Source organism: Rhinichthys klamathensis, unplaced genomic scaffold, assembly GCF_029890125.1.
Source record: "Rhinichthys klamathensis goyatoka isolate OS25496 unplaced genomic scaffold, OSU_Roscu_1.1 h1tg000830l_1, whole genome shotgun sequence".
NCBI lineage: Eukaryota > Metazoa > Chordata > Actinopteri > Cypriniformes > Leuciscidae > Rhinichthys > Rhinichthys klamathensis.
The window spans coordinates 300,739-319,598 of NW_026607212.1; the positions used below are offsets into that span (position 1 = coordinate 300,739).

General features: G+C 38.8%; 2 protein-coding genes across 2 annotated transcripts; one reads left to right on the plus strand and one right to left on the minus strand.

Moving 5' to 3' along the window:
- Positions 1–4,876: 4,876 nt before the first annotated feature.
- On the minus strand, positions 4,877–7,705 carry LOC130078200 (uncharacterized). Its single transcript, XM_056243723.1, has 4 exons — positions 7,672–7,705; positions 6,348–6,668; positions 5,247–5,543; positions 4,877–5,085 (listed from the first exon to the last, which is right to left on the minus strand). Exons 1-4 carry the CDS (start codon positions 7,703–7,705, stop codon positions 4,916–4,918), a joined length of 822 nt encoding a protein of 273 aa, XP_056099698.1. The 3' UTR covers positions 4,877–4,915.
- Positions 7,706–14,289: 6,584 nt separating this feature from the next.
- Positions 14,290–18,678, plus strand: LOC130078204 (gastrula zinc finger protein XlCGF8.2DB-like). The gene is made up of 2 exons (XM_056243727.1): positions 14,290–14,431; positions 17,498–18,678. The coding sequence occupies exons 1-2, from the start codon at positions 14,377–14,379 to the stop codon at positions 18,442–18,444; spliced, it is 1,002 nt and encodes a 333-aa protein (XP_056099702.1). The 5' UTR covers positions 14,290–14,376; the 3' UTR covers positions 18,445–18,678.
- The last annotated feature ends 182 nt before the right edge of the window (positions 18,679–18,860 follow it).

Consider the following 18,860-nt stretch of genomic DNA (forward strand, 5'->3'; position numbering starts at 1 on the left):
GGAGAGTAGAGATGCCTTTTCTCGCAGCACTTTACATAATTGAACTTATGGCGGATCCAGAAAGATCCAAACGACAATCATCAGTGTCAACTGGAGATTCAGCAGTTATAAAACCCAAAAGACTTCGTACTTCGGATTTAAGGTGGCTAGAGAAAGAAACCGTCTCATGCGAACACAAGGATTTAAACATCGGCGGGGCTTTTGAAAAGTGCGTGAACTCCGTGTTTTGAAGGGGTTCAAAACGGAAGAAGAGACGGCTTTTTTCTGCTGAACAAGTAAGGCATTTCAATAGTTCAATCGTGTAACAGTACGTTTTCTTAATTCACACAGTTATGGAGTTTCCTTTGTTGTGCCTTTCTCGTTTTGCTATTATGGAGAATATGAATTCTGAACTACACAGGTAACCATAAAACACAACCATAGTCACGCAATGCTGATGTTGTTAACATGAACAATTTGAGAACAAAGTAGGCTATAATTTGCACGGTTGCTGTAAATCGCGTTGATTAAATCTAACGAAGCTTATCATGTCGAATGCTTTTTCCCCCTTAGTTGGTCAGAACAAAATGGATGTTACTTGTTCAGAAGACATTTTCTGGTGAAAATTATTATGTTGGTCAAACTTTCAAAACGTGATTCTGTGATTCTGTATGACAGTAACGTTATCCACACAGCGCGGTGACTGACAGCAGCACTCGCCTCAAAACACTGTGTTCATCCGCGCTGTTTCATGCCGATTTACAACCCACGTAAAGATGATAATTCCGCGAATCACTGCAGTTACAGATTTCGAACAGAGAGATGGCGACAAAGAGGAAAAGCTACGGACTGCAGCTTTAAGTTTTGAGAGTTTCACTAGCAACGATGTCTTTAAATCACTTTTAAACTGCCACTCCATTCAAAATGCTCATTTCATTGGTATCAAAAGACAACAAACTATAATTCTCTTAACAGCATTTCATTATAATCTGTGATAAATCATGTTCAATGTAAAAACAACAAAAAACTAAATGACAAGTAAACTCAGTTGGGATGTTATTTATTACTTACAGTGCATTTTTTAAAATTAATTTGTTTATACTTCTGTTTTTCTATTTTGATTATTTTAATTGTCCTGTCATACTGTGTGGGAACGATGGGAAATGTTTGGCAGCTGTGGTAAATAGCTGTTGTTAGTACAGGTTTACCATTGACCTATGTTGGTTTGCTTGATTAATTTTAGCATATACCACAAATTCTGTAATGTGACCAGCAATATTAACTTTTAACTTATACTGTACCTATGATATTAGGGCCTTAATATTGACATGATAAAAATGTACTGAGACCAAGCTAAAAAAAAAGTCCAGTTTCTTCCTCTACTCGTTGAGGTGATGGCGCACTTTCTGGTATATCGCTGACATGGTTTTCATGTTGCTTTTCCTCCATTGCCGCCCCAGATACTTCATCTGGACTTTGAGCAGCTTGAGCACATAGAGCTGCATCATGGCCTGCTTGACCTTCAGCGCCCTCTTCAGGATGGGAGCTGATTTAAACACTACCAACATCTAGAAATTAGAGACACATTGAATTGATCACTAATGGATGTCTCTCCAGCTACAAAATGTTGGGGGAAAAAATGCATCATTCATTCATAGATGTTCTTGGTTTGCATGCTTGGCCCAAAATGTTGAAACTAGTTAAAACTATCCTCACTTATATTGTGCAATTTAAGACATAAAATAACTTTTACAGTTCGCACACATCTATTTTGGTCACAAATGCGAGTTAAATCCTCACACTGTTGAGCCCTTTGTTCAAGTTAAGAGAATAACTAATTGATTGAATCAGTTGTCTGACTCAAAACAAATCACTAGATCATTGAACTCCATAGATTTCCATTACACGAGATTAGATGTTAAAACTTCATGCTGATTTGTACTCGGCTTTCGCCAAGATAAGCAACACTAAGACGTAGCTTTACAGTAAACTATGCTTCATCCATTTACGCTTCTTTCCATATGGTGGTGTGACTCCCCTTCTATCCGGCGTTAACGGCTGCATTGTACTTGGCGCGTCAGCACACACGACGGCTGCAACTACAGTGTGGTCTCCCTAGTGGACCAGCATGACAACCGTCTGGATTGAGCCGAGTAGGGGACATCTCTAGGGTCTTCAAGTGGGCACCTTCCGTCCTCAGTGTTTCGCCGACTAGCCCACGACACCTCAAGAGGGCTCGACAGTGACTCTGGCGTCCCAGAGTCACCCCCCTCCGTCCTCCACTCAACTCAGCCCAGCTTACTGACCTCTACATCCCCCCTGCTGCTGAGACCTAACCACAATCTCTCCGCAACCCAACCATACGTGCCAACCTGTTTGACTAAGGCTGTCGAGCCCCACTGGTGCGTTAATATGCAGTTTCAGTGGCAACGGTTCCGTATGGCATACCACCTACCGCAAAACACAATATTTGCCCAACCACCCGTTATTCACGCAATATACACAGGAACGTAATGACTGTAAATACTACACAACACATACAAATAAACCAACAGACTCTTCAAGTTTTCAAGAATTCTACGAAACCGTAGCGTGGCGGCCTGTACACAGCCAGCCAGAATCTTTCCGTCTCAACCACAGCCAGTTGCAGCTCCTTTCTGCTGCTTCAGATAAGTTCTTTACTGTGCGACGCAACTCTTGGCCGCTGAATCCGACTTCTCTGAGGAACCGGGTTGTAGAGTGTGCCACAAAGCCTCGACAACCCACTTCCACTGGATAAACCTGGACTCTCCATCCTCGCTGTTCTGCTTCAGTGGCCAGATGAGCATACCGCAGTTTCTTCCTCTCATATGCCTCATCTACCGCATCCTCCCATGGCACTGTTAACTCTATCAGTTGAACAATGCGTGCTGATCCAGACCACAAAACAATATCTGGTCGTAGGTTAGTGGTGGCAATCTCAGGTGGAAAAATAAGCCGTTGATCAAGATCAGCCAGCATCTTCCAGTCCCTAGCAGCTTCCAGTTGTCCTGGGCGAGAATTGGTGTTAGCACCTTTTCTTGGTGGTTGCTCGCCTGGGCGGAGGAATATTGTCTTCTGCGTGTAATGTTTTGCTAGAACAGGTGGCAACTTATTGGTCATACTACGCTTGCCTTCCAATGCTAAAGCCAAACATCGCAATACTTGGTCATGGCGCCAAGTAAACCGACCTTGGCTAAGAGCCACCTTACATCCTGTCAAAATGTGCCTTAATGTGGCAGGTGATGAACACAAAGGACAAGAGGGATCCTCTCCTACCCAGAGGTTTAGGTTCTGCGGTGATGGGAGAACATCATATGTTGACCTAATAAGGAAACTGATCCTGCTCTCTTCCATTGACAAAAGGTCTTGCCAGCCCATCTTGCGTTGTTCCACACTCTCCCATCTCATCCACTCTCCCTGCTTGGCCTGGGAAATGGCCTTTATACACCTCATCCTCTCCTCCTGCTTTCGCACCTCGTTGACTACCAGCTTCCTCCTTTGAGCTGGGCCTGCCTCAGGAGGAGCTAAACTGAGCCCAAAACCCCCTCTTCCATGCTGTACCTGTCCCACGATATCCCCAATTTGAAGGTCAACCTTTGCCTCTACTACAGATTTCTTTGCTGACCACTTTCTACCAGTTTTTAACACAGGGGCTGCCTCCCTTACACATTTGTCGCGTGACTCTACTAAGGTCATTTCCAGTCTGACCTTGGCACACTTAAACTCCTCGGTTAAAGCAGAGACTGGCAGCTGCAATATTCCTTTATTATAAAGTCCCACTCTGCTGAGGCAGCGTGGAACTCCCAACCATTTCCTGATGTATGGACTTATTAACGCTTCCAGCTTATTCACTGTTGTCAAAGAAACCTCGTACACAGTCAGTGGCCACAGCAACCTCGGCAGTAGACCAAACTGAAAGCACCAGACTTTTAGTTTGCCAGGTAGAGCACAGCTGTTTATGCTCTTCAACCCTTCCACTGCTTGTCGTCTAACTTCTCCCACTCGAACTGTGTCCTTTAGATCCCCATCGTACCATCTCCCAAGACTCTTCACTGGCTTCTCAGAAACTGTTGGTATTGCTTCACCATTAATGAAGAATGTTTTATCTACTACCTTTCCTTTAACTATCGAGATGCTCCTTGATTTGGAGGGCTCAAATTGCATTCGTGCCCATTCGATATTATCTGTTAACTTCCCCAATAAGCGATTAGTGCAGGCTACTGTTGTAGTCATGGTTGTCATGTCATCCATGTATGCTCTGATTGGTGGTAGTCGCATCCCAGAAGCCAAGCGCTTGCCTCCTACTACCCATCTTGATGCCCTAATGATTACTTCCATTGCCATGGTAAAAGCCAGTGGAGAAATGGTGCATCCTGCCATTATTCCAACCTCTAAGCATTGCCATGCAGTGCTGAATTTTGGAGTTGAGAAACTAAATTGCAAATCTCCAAAATAGGCTTTCACTAAATTTGTTATTGACATTGGTACTCTGAAAAAATCAAATGCTGCCCAAAGAAGCTCATGTGGCACTGAACCATATGCATTAGCCAAATCCAGGAATGTCACATGGAGCTCCTTCCTCTCCTTTTTAGCTGACTGAATTCGTTGCCAGATAACATTGATGTGTTATCTGGCAACGAAAGTCACCTTGGAAACCACAATGAGGAGGAAGATATGCTTTAATAAAGAATAAGACATTTTTAACACAATAGACATTTCTCCATACAGCACAAAAAAACAACCACCAATACTTCAAAATATAGAAGTGTTTTAAACTTTATTGATATGATGATTTGTAAATTGACATTGATTTGCAAAGTATACAGAAGAACTGTAACACCTACTCACAGTGTATCATTGGTGAGGGTTTTTTAAGTTCACCATCTATTGACCACATGGGAGAATCTAGGATTAATCATTGAGGAACTGATGGTGATTGACTGTTTTCTGTCTGTTTCCTCATTTTCTGTTCAACTTTCATGGATCTGAAATGATCAACCAATACAGCAACAGCAGCCACGCCCACCAGAACAGAGAGGACCAATCGGATCACAGCTTCAGTAAAACTACAACACTGGACAGAGTCTGAGAGAAGAAAAATAAAAAAACACAACCATTACTGCGCTCAATACCTCATAAACGGTCGTAATATACTTGCACCAATATATTAAAATATTATTCGAAAATGTATTTTTATGGTGTTTTCCTAACTGCCTGGAAATTACCTATTACATGCATTGATATACCTTCACATGGTTGACAAAGTTGCGTGATGTTGAGATGTGTGGTCTGGTTTCTGACAGGATTGTAGATCACACAGCTGTATGTGTTGTTATCCTGATAGTCCACCTCCAGAGGTAGAGAGAGACTGATGCTGAGATCACACACACTGATGCTGGACAATACACTGATTCCTGCGTACCAGGAGAGAGTCACATGACTCACATTCAACACTGAACACACCAGTGAACATCTGGACTCTGATGATCCAGATGATGAACATTGTGAAGAGTTACTGATAATCTCAGGTACAGGCAGAGGAGCTGGAAAAGATGTGGAAGATGAAGGAAGCTCGATGAGGTGAGAATCGTCTCGATCACTCGGAGTTTGACTCTCTTCGTTTTGTGTGATTATAGTGATGATGACAGGTGTTGAAACAGCTGCTTTCAAGCAAAAATCAACAATTGAAAGAGACACAACAGAATGTATAAGTAAAGGCCAATTTATACTTCTGCGTCGAGTGTACGCCGTAGTGTACGGCGTACGCTACGCACGTAGGCGACGCCGTCATGAGCATTTATACTTCTGCGTTTAGGTCTGCGTTGCTCTGCAGTACAGCGCCGAAATGCTAGTTGGCGGCGGAGGGTTTTAATGTTCCACTGTGTTTAGATTCCTCGCGGCAAGAAGAAGAAGATTCCTCGCGGCTGTTTTGAGTTTAGGTTACTACAAGCAATGTCGACTGAAAGAGAGCAGATCATGTTGGAGTTGGAGCTTATCGAGGTGGAAAAGGTAATTTTTTTTTTTTTTTTTTTTTTTTTTACAGTTTCGCTGTAGCCTACTTAGAATTTAAAAATGGCGGGCGGTGCAGAAGAACACGCCGGAAATACATAGGAGGAAACGCGATGCTCCCAAGCCGACCAATCACAGATCTTGCGGTCCGCGTCGTCGCGACGTGTAGTTACATTTTTGAGGAGGTGCGCGTCAGGTTACGGCGAAGGGTACGGCGTATGGTACGCGTCTGTGCGTATGCTACGCCGTACCTACTGCGCGCACCCGACGCAGAAGTATAAATTGGCCTTAAGAGAAATAAAGGGTAAAAGGCAATGTGACAGTGATATTTATCTCACCATCTACAATAACCATGAATATCTCCCGCAAGGTTCTTCTGGAGCTGCTGATAGACACTGTATAATATCCAGCGTCACTGAATCTGGTGTTTGTGATGGTCAGAGATCCAGTCGGATGCAGTTTCAGTCTGTCTCTGAATCTCCCATCAGCACCAGGATACATATGAATACTGTGTTTATAGACTTTAGCAATACATAATTTTTCAGTTCCAAACTCCCATGTTATGTGATCATTTCTCTGAATGTTAGTAACATCAGTGTGTAGGGTGACAGAATCTCCCTCCATCACCAATATTATCTTAACTCCATCCGCTTCCACATCTGCAATATATTTATATATTATGTTGATGGGGAAAAAACTTTTAAAATGTTTAAAAAAGGAAATGTCTGTCACCATAACTTTTTTCTGCATATTCATAGGTCTGAGAACACAAATTCTAGATAGCATGGAAGCAAAGAGAGATTCCAGATAGCCAAGAGATTCATCAACTAAATTAAATTAATTTATTAGAAGCAGAATAACTAATAATAATAATTTAAAAATACACTCACCATGAACAGATATAAAACAAGTCAACAAGGTCCACAGAAACATTTTTGAAAGACTGACTGGTGGAGTTTAGTGGATTCAGAAGAGCACATAAATATATCTGATAACCTTCTGTTATGAGAGGGTTTCCACTGAAAATGACAAGATTAGAAGAATTGGGTTCGCAACAGTCTCTGATTTGCAGAATATAATCAGACTGAAGGTTTAATCTCAGGTTATCATCATCACTCACACTGCAACTGAAACTAAAGTAACCACTTCTTGTTCTGAGCAACTTTCAAAAACAACAATGAAAGGTCTTGCGTTACTATTAATATTACTGTGCTACTATTACTATTGGCTCATTTCACCATGGTGAAATGAACCAATGTTGCACTACATTTTATTTGATAATTTGAAAGATACAGAGATTGAAAAAGAAGAAAGTTGGCACACTTTATGTTTATGTGGTTGAGAGATATGTAAATGTACTCCTCATCCTCATTCATTTTATCAATGGCCACCTCCCCAGAAATGGTATATTTAAGTATCCTACATTATAAATGGGAATAATATAGTATATTGTTTTCTTTGTAGAATTACGTTAGCAAAAAATGCTGCCACAGCTTTGTCTTCATAGTGACAGGTGTTGCAATATATTTAGTTCCTGAAATATTCATGATATTTCAGAGGGCGTGTCCTTGAGACAAGATGGACATTCACATTCACCAAGGGGGTAATCCATCACCTGGGCTGCGTTCCAGTCCAAAATTGTCATGCCCTTCACTCGCTAACTTCCCACCGTCTTGTTCACTCGGATGTACGTCATTGCTTACGTTGCACGAGTGCCCACTACTGGCGGAAACTGCAATTTGCTGAATTGGAACGTCCTAAGCCCTTGATCACTTGGAATCAGCCATGGAGTTGATTTATTATTTAATTTTTTGTTTTCATTTAAAAATTTGTTTAATGCAGCATCCAAATGTATATAGGTGTGTTTGGGTTGTTTTAAATTAAAAAAATATATAATTAATATATCAGAGTTGTTTGTGCTGGTGGTGATTAGACGAGATCTGCGGTGACGTCACAATTGTGTTGCATTGTGGTATATGGAGCTGCCTGAAGTGTACATATGAAGTAGACTCGCTCCCTCGGTCAAAATCGAGGGAACAAGTGTCTGTCCATATAAACTTCCCTCGTCCACTTCACGAAGTGGAACGCACTTCAAAATGGCGGCAGGGATTCCCCCGAGGGGAAGTGCTTAGGGAAGTTCGCAAGTGCGTGTCTAAAAGTGGACTGGAACGCAGCCCTGGAAACTGAAGCTTCCCTTGGTAGCCGCCATTGTAGCAGACCATCACCTGCTGTTAGCATTCCCATTCATTTTGGCGTCACTTTGATAGCGAATAAGTTTACATCTGAGGCGTTTAAAGACTCAATTTGTCCATTATTTATTTCTAAAGAAACCCGACAATGTATAAAAGGCTCCATTACCTTGTATCTTACATTATGGCCCCGTAGAAGCAGTTTTTGTAAAAATAGGCTAACGATTGCGTCATAACACGACTCTCCGTCGCACAGTAGAGAAATTACCGTATAGACAGGAGGAGAAGCTCGCAGGCAATCGGGGGGACGTGGAGGCATAAAGTCCGATAAAGTAAAGGGAGAAGCCCATAGAGAGTCATAAAGTGTCTCCTGCTGCTAGCTTATGGACAGCTAATACTCACGCTCTCCGTCTCTGCGAGATTCGGAAGGGAATGATTCAGATTTCTCTCGGCACAGCTACTAGAGGACTTACAACTGTCAGACAGGTTGCTTTCGTCACAGTTTGAGCCTGCGCAGTACGCTCAGCCATCAGGAAGTGAGTGCTTCACTTTTCTCCGTTGAAATCTATGGGGTCGCTGTGTCCATTTCTTTTACTGTCTATGACATTCACACGGTTCTGAGAAAACGACTAAAAGCTTTGTATTATGCTGCCAGGCCGTTAGATGGCGTTAGACTGAACACGTAACACGCATGTACATGATGTCATTGTCTTCAGAGATTCACGTTTTTGTTGTTTACACAGAGACCATTTTCTAAAACTTTCACTTTGAAGCCTGTTTTCAAAAGTTCGCTTTTTCAGGCACCCAAAACGCTGTTGCCGTGTAAAGGAAAGGCCAAAATGCACACAAAGTTTTACATTTTTAGTTGTAAAAGGGTAAAAAGCCCCTAGATGTGGTTGCAATAAACTCTGTAATAATGTATTCGGTACAACGGATATTATTATTCTGTTGCGCTAAGAACTGATGACAGCACGGCTTGATCTTTGTTTGACCAATTAGCGCAAAGGGGTGTTTTATTTCCGCCCATGTAGAGATTGAATATTCAAACTGTTTCTCCAATTTGGTTTTATTGTCTTTCCATTTGGTGGATTAGAACAAAATATGAAGAAAACAAAAATAAAAATGTGAAAAAAAAATGACACGAGATATCTTTATAGCCTAAATAAATTAACTAACCGTTTATTCTTTTTTCTGTTTAGAAATAAAAAACACTGGTCGTTTTGAGGATTTTTACCCACAAGTAAACAATTTCATTCCTTTTTTGCCCAGTGCAATAATTAGATAATCAAATTTACAATGACTGGTAGTAAAACTGTAATTTATATATTACTAGGCCTATATCTTAACTCAAATAATCTGTTTCTACAAAATCTAATAATAAAGTGAAATGTCTGCTGATGATCCTATAAGGCTTGTGTTGTTAGGAGTGTCACTATTAACAACTACTAATGCCTCACAATTTCATATCAATACATAGCCTACATTATGCTGATGTTTTCAGAACGCCTGTGAATTGCTATTTAAAGGAGCCGTATGTAAGATTGTGGCCAAAACTGGTACTGCAATCACTTTCAAATTACTGTATCTCTCCCCCTCCCCCTGACTCGAGGTTGCCAGATAGGCTGCAGGATCCAGCAGGAACGTAGGCTGCTACAAGAAGTGGTAACTAGAGCAGAGCTGGCAACCCGGATGCCGCAACACTACTGACTTCGTGATTGGTAGATAGGTGGAGGGTGGAGCATCAGACCAAAACACAACATGACAACATCAACATCAGTTGAGGGCTGCAACTTCACTTTTTAAATGACAATATCCTGGCCGGACTACTGTTGTCAGTGATATAAGTATTTGAAATGAACATGATTTCTTAACCCTTTCACGCGTACGATCACACCGGTGTGATCAGTCTTGGCTGGTCCCTGGAGCGTACGATCACACCGGTGTGATTAGAACGGTCAGTGCATCACGTGATCAACTGCTAAATTCAAACGTGCTTTCGCGCGTTGGCTGGCGCGCGAAAGTGCTGTCATATATCACAACTATTGAGTATTTTAAACCACCTAATGTTTATTTTTATGTTTCAGACATTTAAATACACATAAGAACTAGCAAAACAATGATTTTGAGTTTGAAAATACACACTGATGTCTATGGAAGCGTCAATAATAATCCTTTCCATTATAATAAGATGAAAAGTTTTATTCATATCAGATACACATTGTGTAAGTAGCTTTACATTTTACCCTATTCTTCTCCCAGTTCAGTGGCCACTTACTTTCATGTATTTCGTGAGAAGCAACAGATCCGATTCTCTGAACTGTGAAACAAACTAACATGGCGCCGCCCATCGCGCATACAGCTCAACTAACGCGGTCGTTTTAAAGGTGTTTAAACAACAAAACACATCCACTTGCACATATTTGAAAATCGGAATATCAGTGCTTCATGCTATAGCGAATACATTTGTGAATATTTTGAATAGAAAAGGAAGAAAGACATAAAATCAGATCATCACTCATTCAGCTCAGTGTTGTGATTGCGCTGTGTCACGTGACAAGCAATGACGCGTCACCATGGAAACATTAAAGTGGCAGGTTCTAAATAACGGTCGCCTTGAAAAACTCACGCTGGGGGGTCAGTTAGAATATTTTAAACTTACGTGTGAAAGGGTTCATGTCTAGTGACATATCAGGGCCATTTTATGATTAATTGAAATACATTTGAAGAGGTCTTTTCCAAAACGCGATAAACGCCATTTAAAAAAAAAATGAGTTTGTCATGTCATTTTGCTGTGCACTGAACCTATTCACTGCTCCATCAACATTTCATGCCAAATCGCTATATTTCCTTGTTTAAAATGTACTACAAGATGCAGTTTCTTTCCAAAACGCGATAAGCGCCAAACCTATTTTTAGCCTAAACGCGATAAATCCTCTCGACTAATCAGAATTCGGTGAACGTTCTACCAATCCAACAGGGTGGCGCTCTGAACAGAGGTTTGTTTATGTTCATTTATTCCTCAAAATGAGTGAGTTTTCTAGTCGACTAGTAGTAGTTCATTTAAGTTTAATCACATATTTATATTGATTTAATTATTTAAATATGGGAGAGAAACCATAATGAGCATTTTTTTATTGCCTATTCCGCATCTCACGCATAAAGCTTGCCACAAAGAACCGACAAAAGTAATGATTAGGCCTATGCATGAAACATTTGAATTGTTTATTTTTTAATTAGTGTTTTCTGTCAGATATAGCTGCAAGGATAAAGTTGACTATGCTGACTCGCCATCTTCGCAGTAGTGAACGCGTCTATAGAGAGAAATGCACACTTTGTATTAGCCTACATACGCAGAGAGTAGCCAATTTCTTTTCGTTTTTATTGTTTTGTTTAAATGTAGACATCGCTGTGTTTCGGTCAATTTATGTGATGCTCTCCAGATCACGCGCGGGCGCTTCCGTGTCCTGATTATATGTCTGCTATATTCGCTTCTTATTTATTTATTATTAATCCAGTCAATTTGTTGATGAAACATTGATTAAAATGAAGATACAATTTATACAAAACGAAATTCACTTTAAAGAAAGGCTTTCTACTAAACAAAACTTAATAAGTGGTCAAAATCATGTCTGACCCATTCCAAATGTTTTCCGATATATTGGTCATCTTATGATCCTATCATACTCATCTCATGCGGTTCCCTTTTCATATAATCAACATATATGAAATAAAAAAAATAACAATAGCATATATTATTAAACATAAATATGAAACGTATGTTTAAGTTTTTTTTTTTTACTTAGCCTATATGTAAGCGTCACGCCGCTCCGCTTTGTTCACATGCTGTGTAGCCTATACAAGCATGTGTGTGTGTGGTGGAGGGGTGCCCATCACTACTTTTGAATATCGTTATCATTGTTAAATATTTTTAATAATTCTTTTTTTTTACGCATATGTAGTAGACAAATTGGTCCTACTTGTTACAGGTTTGACACTTTACTAAAAATTACTCTGAATCTATTACTAAATAACTTATTGAATAGCCATTGATATCATTACTATTTTCAGGTTCTGCACCAAATGACTTCTAGCCTAAATGTGTTACTAAATTTAATTTATAGTAATTTATAGTATGAGCCCCTGATTATATGTTACATGCTCTCGTTTTTTTTTTTTTTAAAGACAAACCATACAGTTTTGGAAAAAAATTATGGATTTATAGCGTTTTGGGAAAAAAAAAATTTAACTTTTAATTTATCATAAACAATATTGTTGTTTGATTTAATAATCATTGTTCAACATGTTCAGACTGAGCCAATAAAACATTTTAACAGGATAAATTGAATATTCACAAAATGTGTGGGTCTAGGTAAAAAATGTAATTTTCCTGAAAACTATTGGAATGGATTTATAGCGTTTTGGAAAAGAACTCCTCATTTACAGTAGGCATAATTGTCATTGCGTATGTATGCAGCATGAGTCCAATACAATCTTCTATTCGTGAAGAGTTGTATTTCATTCATTAATCTGACTAACGTTATGCATCCGTGCATTTAATTGCCATTGGCTCGTGTGATAGTAATTTGGATCTTAGTAGTATTTAAATGATATAATTGATTCTATAAATTGATTCTTGTTGGGTGCTCAACAAAATAATATATAAAAAAGGGAAAAAAGGTCAGCACACCTTGGCTCCAAAAGTTAAACGCACCCCTGCCTTTATACTCACACAGGGCTGGACTGGCCATAATATTATAACTATTATTATATAGTAGTGTAATGTAGACAGACACTATATCACAACTAAAAAGAGTTTTGAGTTTTTCTTTGTTCAATTTGCACACTGAATATGGGTTGTAGCTCTTTATTTTGAACTCTCAAAGTGCCCCAGATTGATGAATTTAACATTAAAAAGCACAAAATTTTCTTACGGGGGACCATGCCCCCGAACCCCCCTAGAGGGACAGAGGTTACTCACCACAGATTTATCAAAATCCTATGGGAAAAACCGGTATTGCTATCCCAATGCAGCTTATAGCTTGTTTTAGGATTCATCACTGTGGAGTATAGTTCAACTTAGTAGTTATTTCATCTGTTAACTCTTACTCACTCCTATTCACTTATGGCATTAGTGGTTTTTATAGGAGTTGGTATACATATTCAAGGGAGTGCAAAGTTCGGTTGTGTTTATGATCATATGTAGTGGGCCAGTCTGGGCCAAAATGCTCGGGACGATTTTTTGTCCCAGCCCAGCCCTGTACTCACAGGTGACCCCAAACCCCCCCACAAAAAAAGATACAAATAATGCCCTTTTGTAGTGTGTATACATACGATTTCTCATCAAACGGTGTTAACTGTGATTAAATTCAGTATATATACGTCTGCCATGTTGCCACCCCTCAAAAATTCCTGCCCCCCCCATAAATATTTTTCTAGATCCGCCCCTGGGTATCGGCCACAATTTTCACATCGGTGCATCACTAACTCAAAGTAATGTTTCTAACTCAAACACTAAAGTGAGATATGTGCTGATGTTTCAGGAGTGCCACTGTTAACAGTTGCTGATTTCATGACAATAGTTCCTGTTTTCACCTCATTCATTATGCTGATGTCTTTATTCATCTGCATAATGCCACTGGAAACCGCCACTTTATGCTTGTTTCATAGGTTTCAATGGATGAAACAAACTACACCATTGCCATTTTTGAAATCTACATGATGTAAATCTCTTAACAGCATTTTTCATTATAGTTTCTGATCAACTGTTTCATGCAAAACTGAATTTTTTTATGCTTCTGTTTAATTATTTTATATTATTATTTTTTATTACATAATTTTTATAATTGGAAATGAAATATTTTAACTAATTTGAATACTTGGTTCTTCTATTTCTTTTATCTGTTCATATGACACATAACAGTATAAAAAGTTTATATTAAATCGACCAACAAACAAAATAAAAGTATATAGAATGAATTTGTAACTAACAATCCATCTATGAAAATAGAAACAAAAAATGTAATGCTGTTTTAAAAATATTAGCAGATCTGCTGTTCCTACCACAGAACTCGAAGCTTCTCCCACGGCAATTCAACAGTGAAGCTCCTCCCACATGCAGTTCGCCTATAAATGCTGGAATGTTCCCATCAAGTGAAGAAGACAGTTGAACATTGAGAACATGAGTGATCCAGAGCCCTGCAAGATGGAAGATGAAGATACAAAAGAACAAAGAGGTTAGTGTTAATTCTTGATCCATCATTAATGATTAGGGGATAGTTCATCCAAAAATTTAAATTAGTCCATGATTTACTCACCCTAAAGCCATCCTAGGTGTACATGACATTCCTCTTTCAGACGAATACAATCAAAGTTATATATATATATATATTTTTAAATGTCCTGGCTCTTCCAAGCGTGATAACCTGAACTGGGTAAAATCTAGAGCCTGAAACTGAAAATTTCCATGCAATCTTTTGTAAAAAAAAAAAAAAAGATCAGTGGAAAGACTTTTTTCTAAATATTATCTGAGCTATTTTATTTACATTTATATCTGAATTTTTGCAACTGTGTTACTAAAGTTTTGAATGTGTAAATTAAGCAAAACCTTTAACTGGTAAATGTTTTTCTATTGTTTCAATTTACAAGTTATAAGTAACCAGAAGTTATTTTTCTGAAATTTTGGTAACAGGTTTGATAAATGCATTTAAAAAAAAAAAAAACTACAGTTTCTTTTTTGTTAAAACTAAATCTGAGATTGTGTTGGAAACATGGGATGTGTGCCAATAATTTATGTTTTAAAATAAGAACTTGAAAATCAATGTGCCCAATTCATGGACAGTTCCAATGACATATAATTGATTTCATTTCGATATTCAAAATTCATCGTACCATTGTATTGTAGTTGTGTTCTGGTGTTATGTTAGTCTTCACTTCCTCATTATTTTTTTTTACGGATATTGTTGAAGATTTTATTCAGATAATAAGTAATTTAGCTATGTATTTGTATACTATCATTTCCTCTGTGAGGGACTTTGGTCTGACTTTTGGGGGCTTAAAGGAAGGCAGATGCAACAGAGAATGCTATTTTAGTAAAGTTACATGGTACAAACTATTTCTCAAAATAATCTATAGAATGGATTACCAGGCCAGCTGACAGTCTTGCCTGGGCCCGGGACAAGATAATCTTAGATGGGCCCCCCCACGCCCAGATCTCTCCTTTTCCCTTGCTCTTCCTCTCCTGTTCCTCTCCTCTTCCTCTCCTCTGCTCTTCCTCTCCTGTTCCTCTCCTCTGCTCTTACTCTCCTGTTCCTCTCCTCTGCTCTTACTCTCCAGTTCCTCTACCAATTACAATTTTCTAGGCCAATTCTGATTTTAGCCGATTCCGTTTTTCTAACCACTTTAAAGCAGACTTCCATTTTTTATTTATTTTTATAAAACACCATATACTTTTACCCAAACGGAATAATAAAAACACGTTTAAATGGGTACATTTTCTATAAATGTCTTCATTTTCTTTTCTTGACCACTATTTCAAGGACAATTAGGAAGAAAACAAATAAAAAGCTTTTATGTAACTCAAATATTAGATATTTTTTCCACAAATATGCCTATTTTTATTATTTTTTTTACAATTATTCCATAATTTAACCCTTTATAGGGCACTCATTGAAATACTTGTAAATTCTAAATTTCAACCATAGAGTGTTATTGGAGGATATTATAAGACTCCTAAACGTTTGTGAGTTAAAAAAAAATAATATATTTTTAGGTTGGAAATCAAGGGCAATGAAGTTACCATATATGGTTCCTCGCCAGTCTAGGGTAATTTTTTTCCCCTTAAAAAGTGTATATATAAAAATATAATAAAAACACATAAACTTGTTACAAACATAAAAATATTTATTTAGGAACATTTTAAATTATTATTAGGAACATTTTAAATTAAATTACACCTCTTGGCAGAGGGGCCTATATTACTCTGGCCTGGAGTGTCTAGGTTGTGGGTGGGTGGGAGGAAGTCAGGGTCTGCCAGTTCATCATCTTCCTCCTCAGAGCCCTCATCATCACTGATGCTGGGGTGGGCTGGCACAACTGTCTCCCTCTTGCCGTAAAAGATTTGTGTAGATAGCTGCAAAGAACAGAGAGTACATTTTTGAGTCAATATCAAGCCCAGTTTGAGTTATTTGTTGAGTAACAGTGAAGTGCAGATCTACTGAAATATAAATAATAAGAAAAATAAGTGAGTAACATTGGACTGGTCTGTCATAATATATGTAAATATATAATAAGAAGTGCAAAATATCATTTTAAGTATTAAAAACTGTTATAAAGGTCATAAAACTGACCAAAACCACACATATTTCAATATCTAATATGGCTTGAAAATGTCTATAAATGTGTTACGTTTCCCACTGGATCACTTTAAAATGTAATTCAAACCTGTGATAACATCCAATGCACTAGTATATACTATTGTCCTACATTATAATCATAGACTTTGGTTATAATGCATTATTTGTAGAAAAAATAACCTAGTACGGCTTTTCTATACGCATAGGGCGTATGTCTAAATATGGTCTTCCTATCACTTGCGCTAATCTTACGTGAACAGGGCGTATGATCAAATATGGTCTCACCATTTTTCATGCTACAAATGTCACTACTTTCAAGAAATCTATGCAAACAACACCTATCTCAACATGTTGCACAACTATTCAACCATAGAATGTGTGAGTTTCATCAACTTACCATTTTTTGTTTTGAAGTTATTAGCGCTGATGTGGGAGTAGGTAGTAGCGCATAACCTCACTTTCCAATATCCGGAACGACACTGAAGTTTGAAATGCTCCGCGCAACTTCTGATTGGTCAGATGCCATGGTGTGACTATCAGTGACGTAGCCTGATCTTCGCTGATTGGCTAGGAGAAATATATGCGCTCATACGACAACGCAAACAGGCAGGGGAGAGTCAGTTTGAATGCGCGATTAAGTTACCAAATATGGTTCCTCGCCCGATAAAGGGTTAATGAGGGCCCATTTCTGCCACCCCCCCCCCCACCCTACCCTGGGCCCGGGACAACAGACCCGTTTGTCCCCCCCTGTCGGCGGGCCTGTGGATTACCATATTTGGTACAAGGAAGTGTGTATATATGTTAGCTGGACACTTTTTCTGGAGGCGTCGTTCTGCAGAAGGGCACTCGGCTTTGTTTGATTAATAAACTCTTTAACCACAAACACCATAACCATAAAGAATTTAACCACAACAATATACATGTCAAACTTTTTTATTATTATTTCAGACTTAATGGAACAGAACAAGGAGATTGAAAAACTGAGCAAAGGAGAGGAGAAACATCATCATGTCAAAACTGGCGAAAAATCTTTGAGTAGAGCCAACAATTCTTGCCTACATTGTGGAAAGAGATTCCAAAACAACAAAAGTCTTCAAATTCACATGAAGATCCACACTGGAGAGAAGTTGTACACATGTGATCAGTGTGGGAAGAGTTTCACACGAAAACAGCACCTTAATGATCACATTAAAATCCTCACTGGAGAGAAGCCGCACACATGTGATCAGTGTGGGAAGAGTTTCACACGAAAAGAGAACCTTAATAATCACATTAAAATCCACACTGGAGAGAAACCACACACATGTGATCAGTGCGGGAAGAGTTACTTACACAAAAGAAACCTTGAGTATCATATGAGAATCCACACTGGAGAGAAGCCGTACACATGTGATCAGTGTGGGAAGAGTTTCACAAACGCCATCAATTTTAAATCACATCTGTTTTCTCACTCTGGAGAAAGACCATTTTACTGTGATCAGTGTGGAAAAACATATTTTTCATCATTTTCCCTGAAGAACCACTTGAAAGTTCACACAAAGGAGAAGCCTCACGTGTGTTCTTTGTGTGGAAAGAGTTTTAGTCAGTCGAGTGCTTTAAAATATCATCAGAAAATACACAGTGGTGTGAAGAATCATGTGTGCTTTGATTGTGGGAAGACTTTTATTACAGATCATGCAGTGAAACTGCACCAGAGAACTCACACTGGAGAAAAACCTTACAAGTGTTCACATTGTGATAAGAGATTCAGTTTTTCACAAAATCTGCAAGAACACACGATGATCCACACTGGAGAGAAACCACACACGTGTGATCAGTGTGGGAAAGGTTTCAGACAAAACCGACACCTTAATATTCACAGGAAAAAACACAATAGAGACATGCCACACATGTAAGAACTCACATTGTCATTCTGGACTAAGACAGTACTTTTTGCATTACCCCAGAAGAACCACATAAAAAATCATGTAAGAATTGAGAAATTAGGAAATGCTTGAAGTGCGACCAGACCCTGAGAGAACAAAAGGACCTCTCTGGAAATAAGCATTTAAACTCACCATTTGTGAGACAAAGTCTCACCTCAGAACACATCTCTCCCCCTCTTCCTCACTCCCCCTCTCACATGCTGAAACCACATGTAAATCACCCAAGAAAATGTATAGTTTAATGTGAATGATTACCACATAGTATCTTTCATGTTTGGTATCATTTAAAATGTCACAGTGCGACTGGTACAAATGTCTCATTTCAGAATAAGTAAAACAAAAGGTAATAAGGTTTTTAAGAGTTTATGGATAACTGACTTACAAAG

What these genes read in the sequence shown, in the direction of transcription:
- LOC130078200 (XM_056243723.1), bottom strand. Translation starts at nt 7,705, where the DNA reads ATGACGTACATCCGAGTGAACAAGACGGTGGGAA. An exon ending in AGTGAACAAGACGGTGGGAA is followed by an intron (nt 6,669 to 7,671) that starts GTTAGCGAGTGA and finishes AATATATTGCAG; the next exon opens with ATGTGGAAGCGGATGGAGTT. An exon ending in ATTCATGGTTATTGTAGATG is followed by an intron (nt 5,544 to 6,347) that starts GTGAGATAAATA and finishes CATCTTTTCCAG; the next exon opens with CTCCTCTGCCTGTACCTGAG.
- LOC130078204 (XM_056243727.1), top strand. Translation starts at nt 14,377, where the DNA reads ATGAGTGATCCAGAGCCCTGCAAGATGGAAGATGAAGATACAAAAGAA. An exon ending in AGATACAAAAGAACAAAGAG is followed by an intron (nt 14,432 to 17,497) that starts GTTAGTGTTAAT and finishes TTATTATTTCAG; the next exon opens with ACTTAATGGAACAGAACAAG.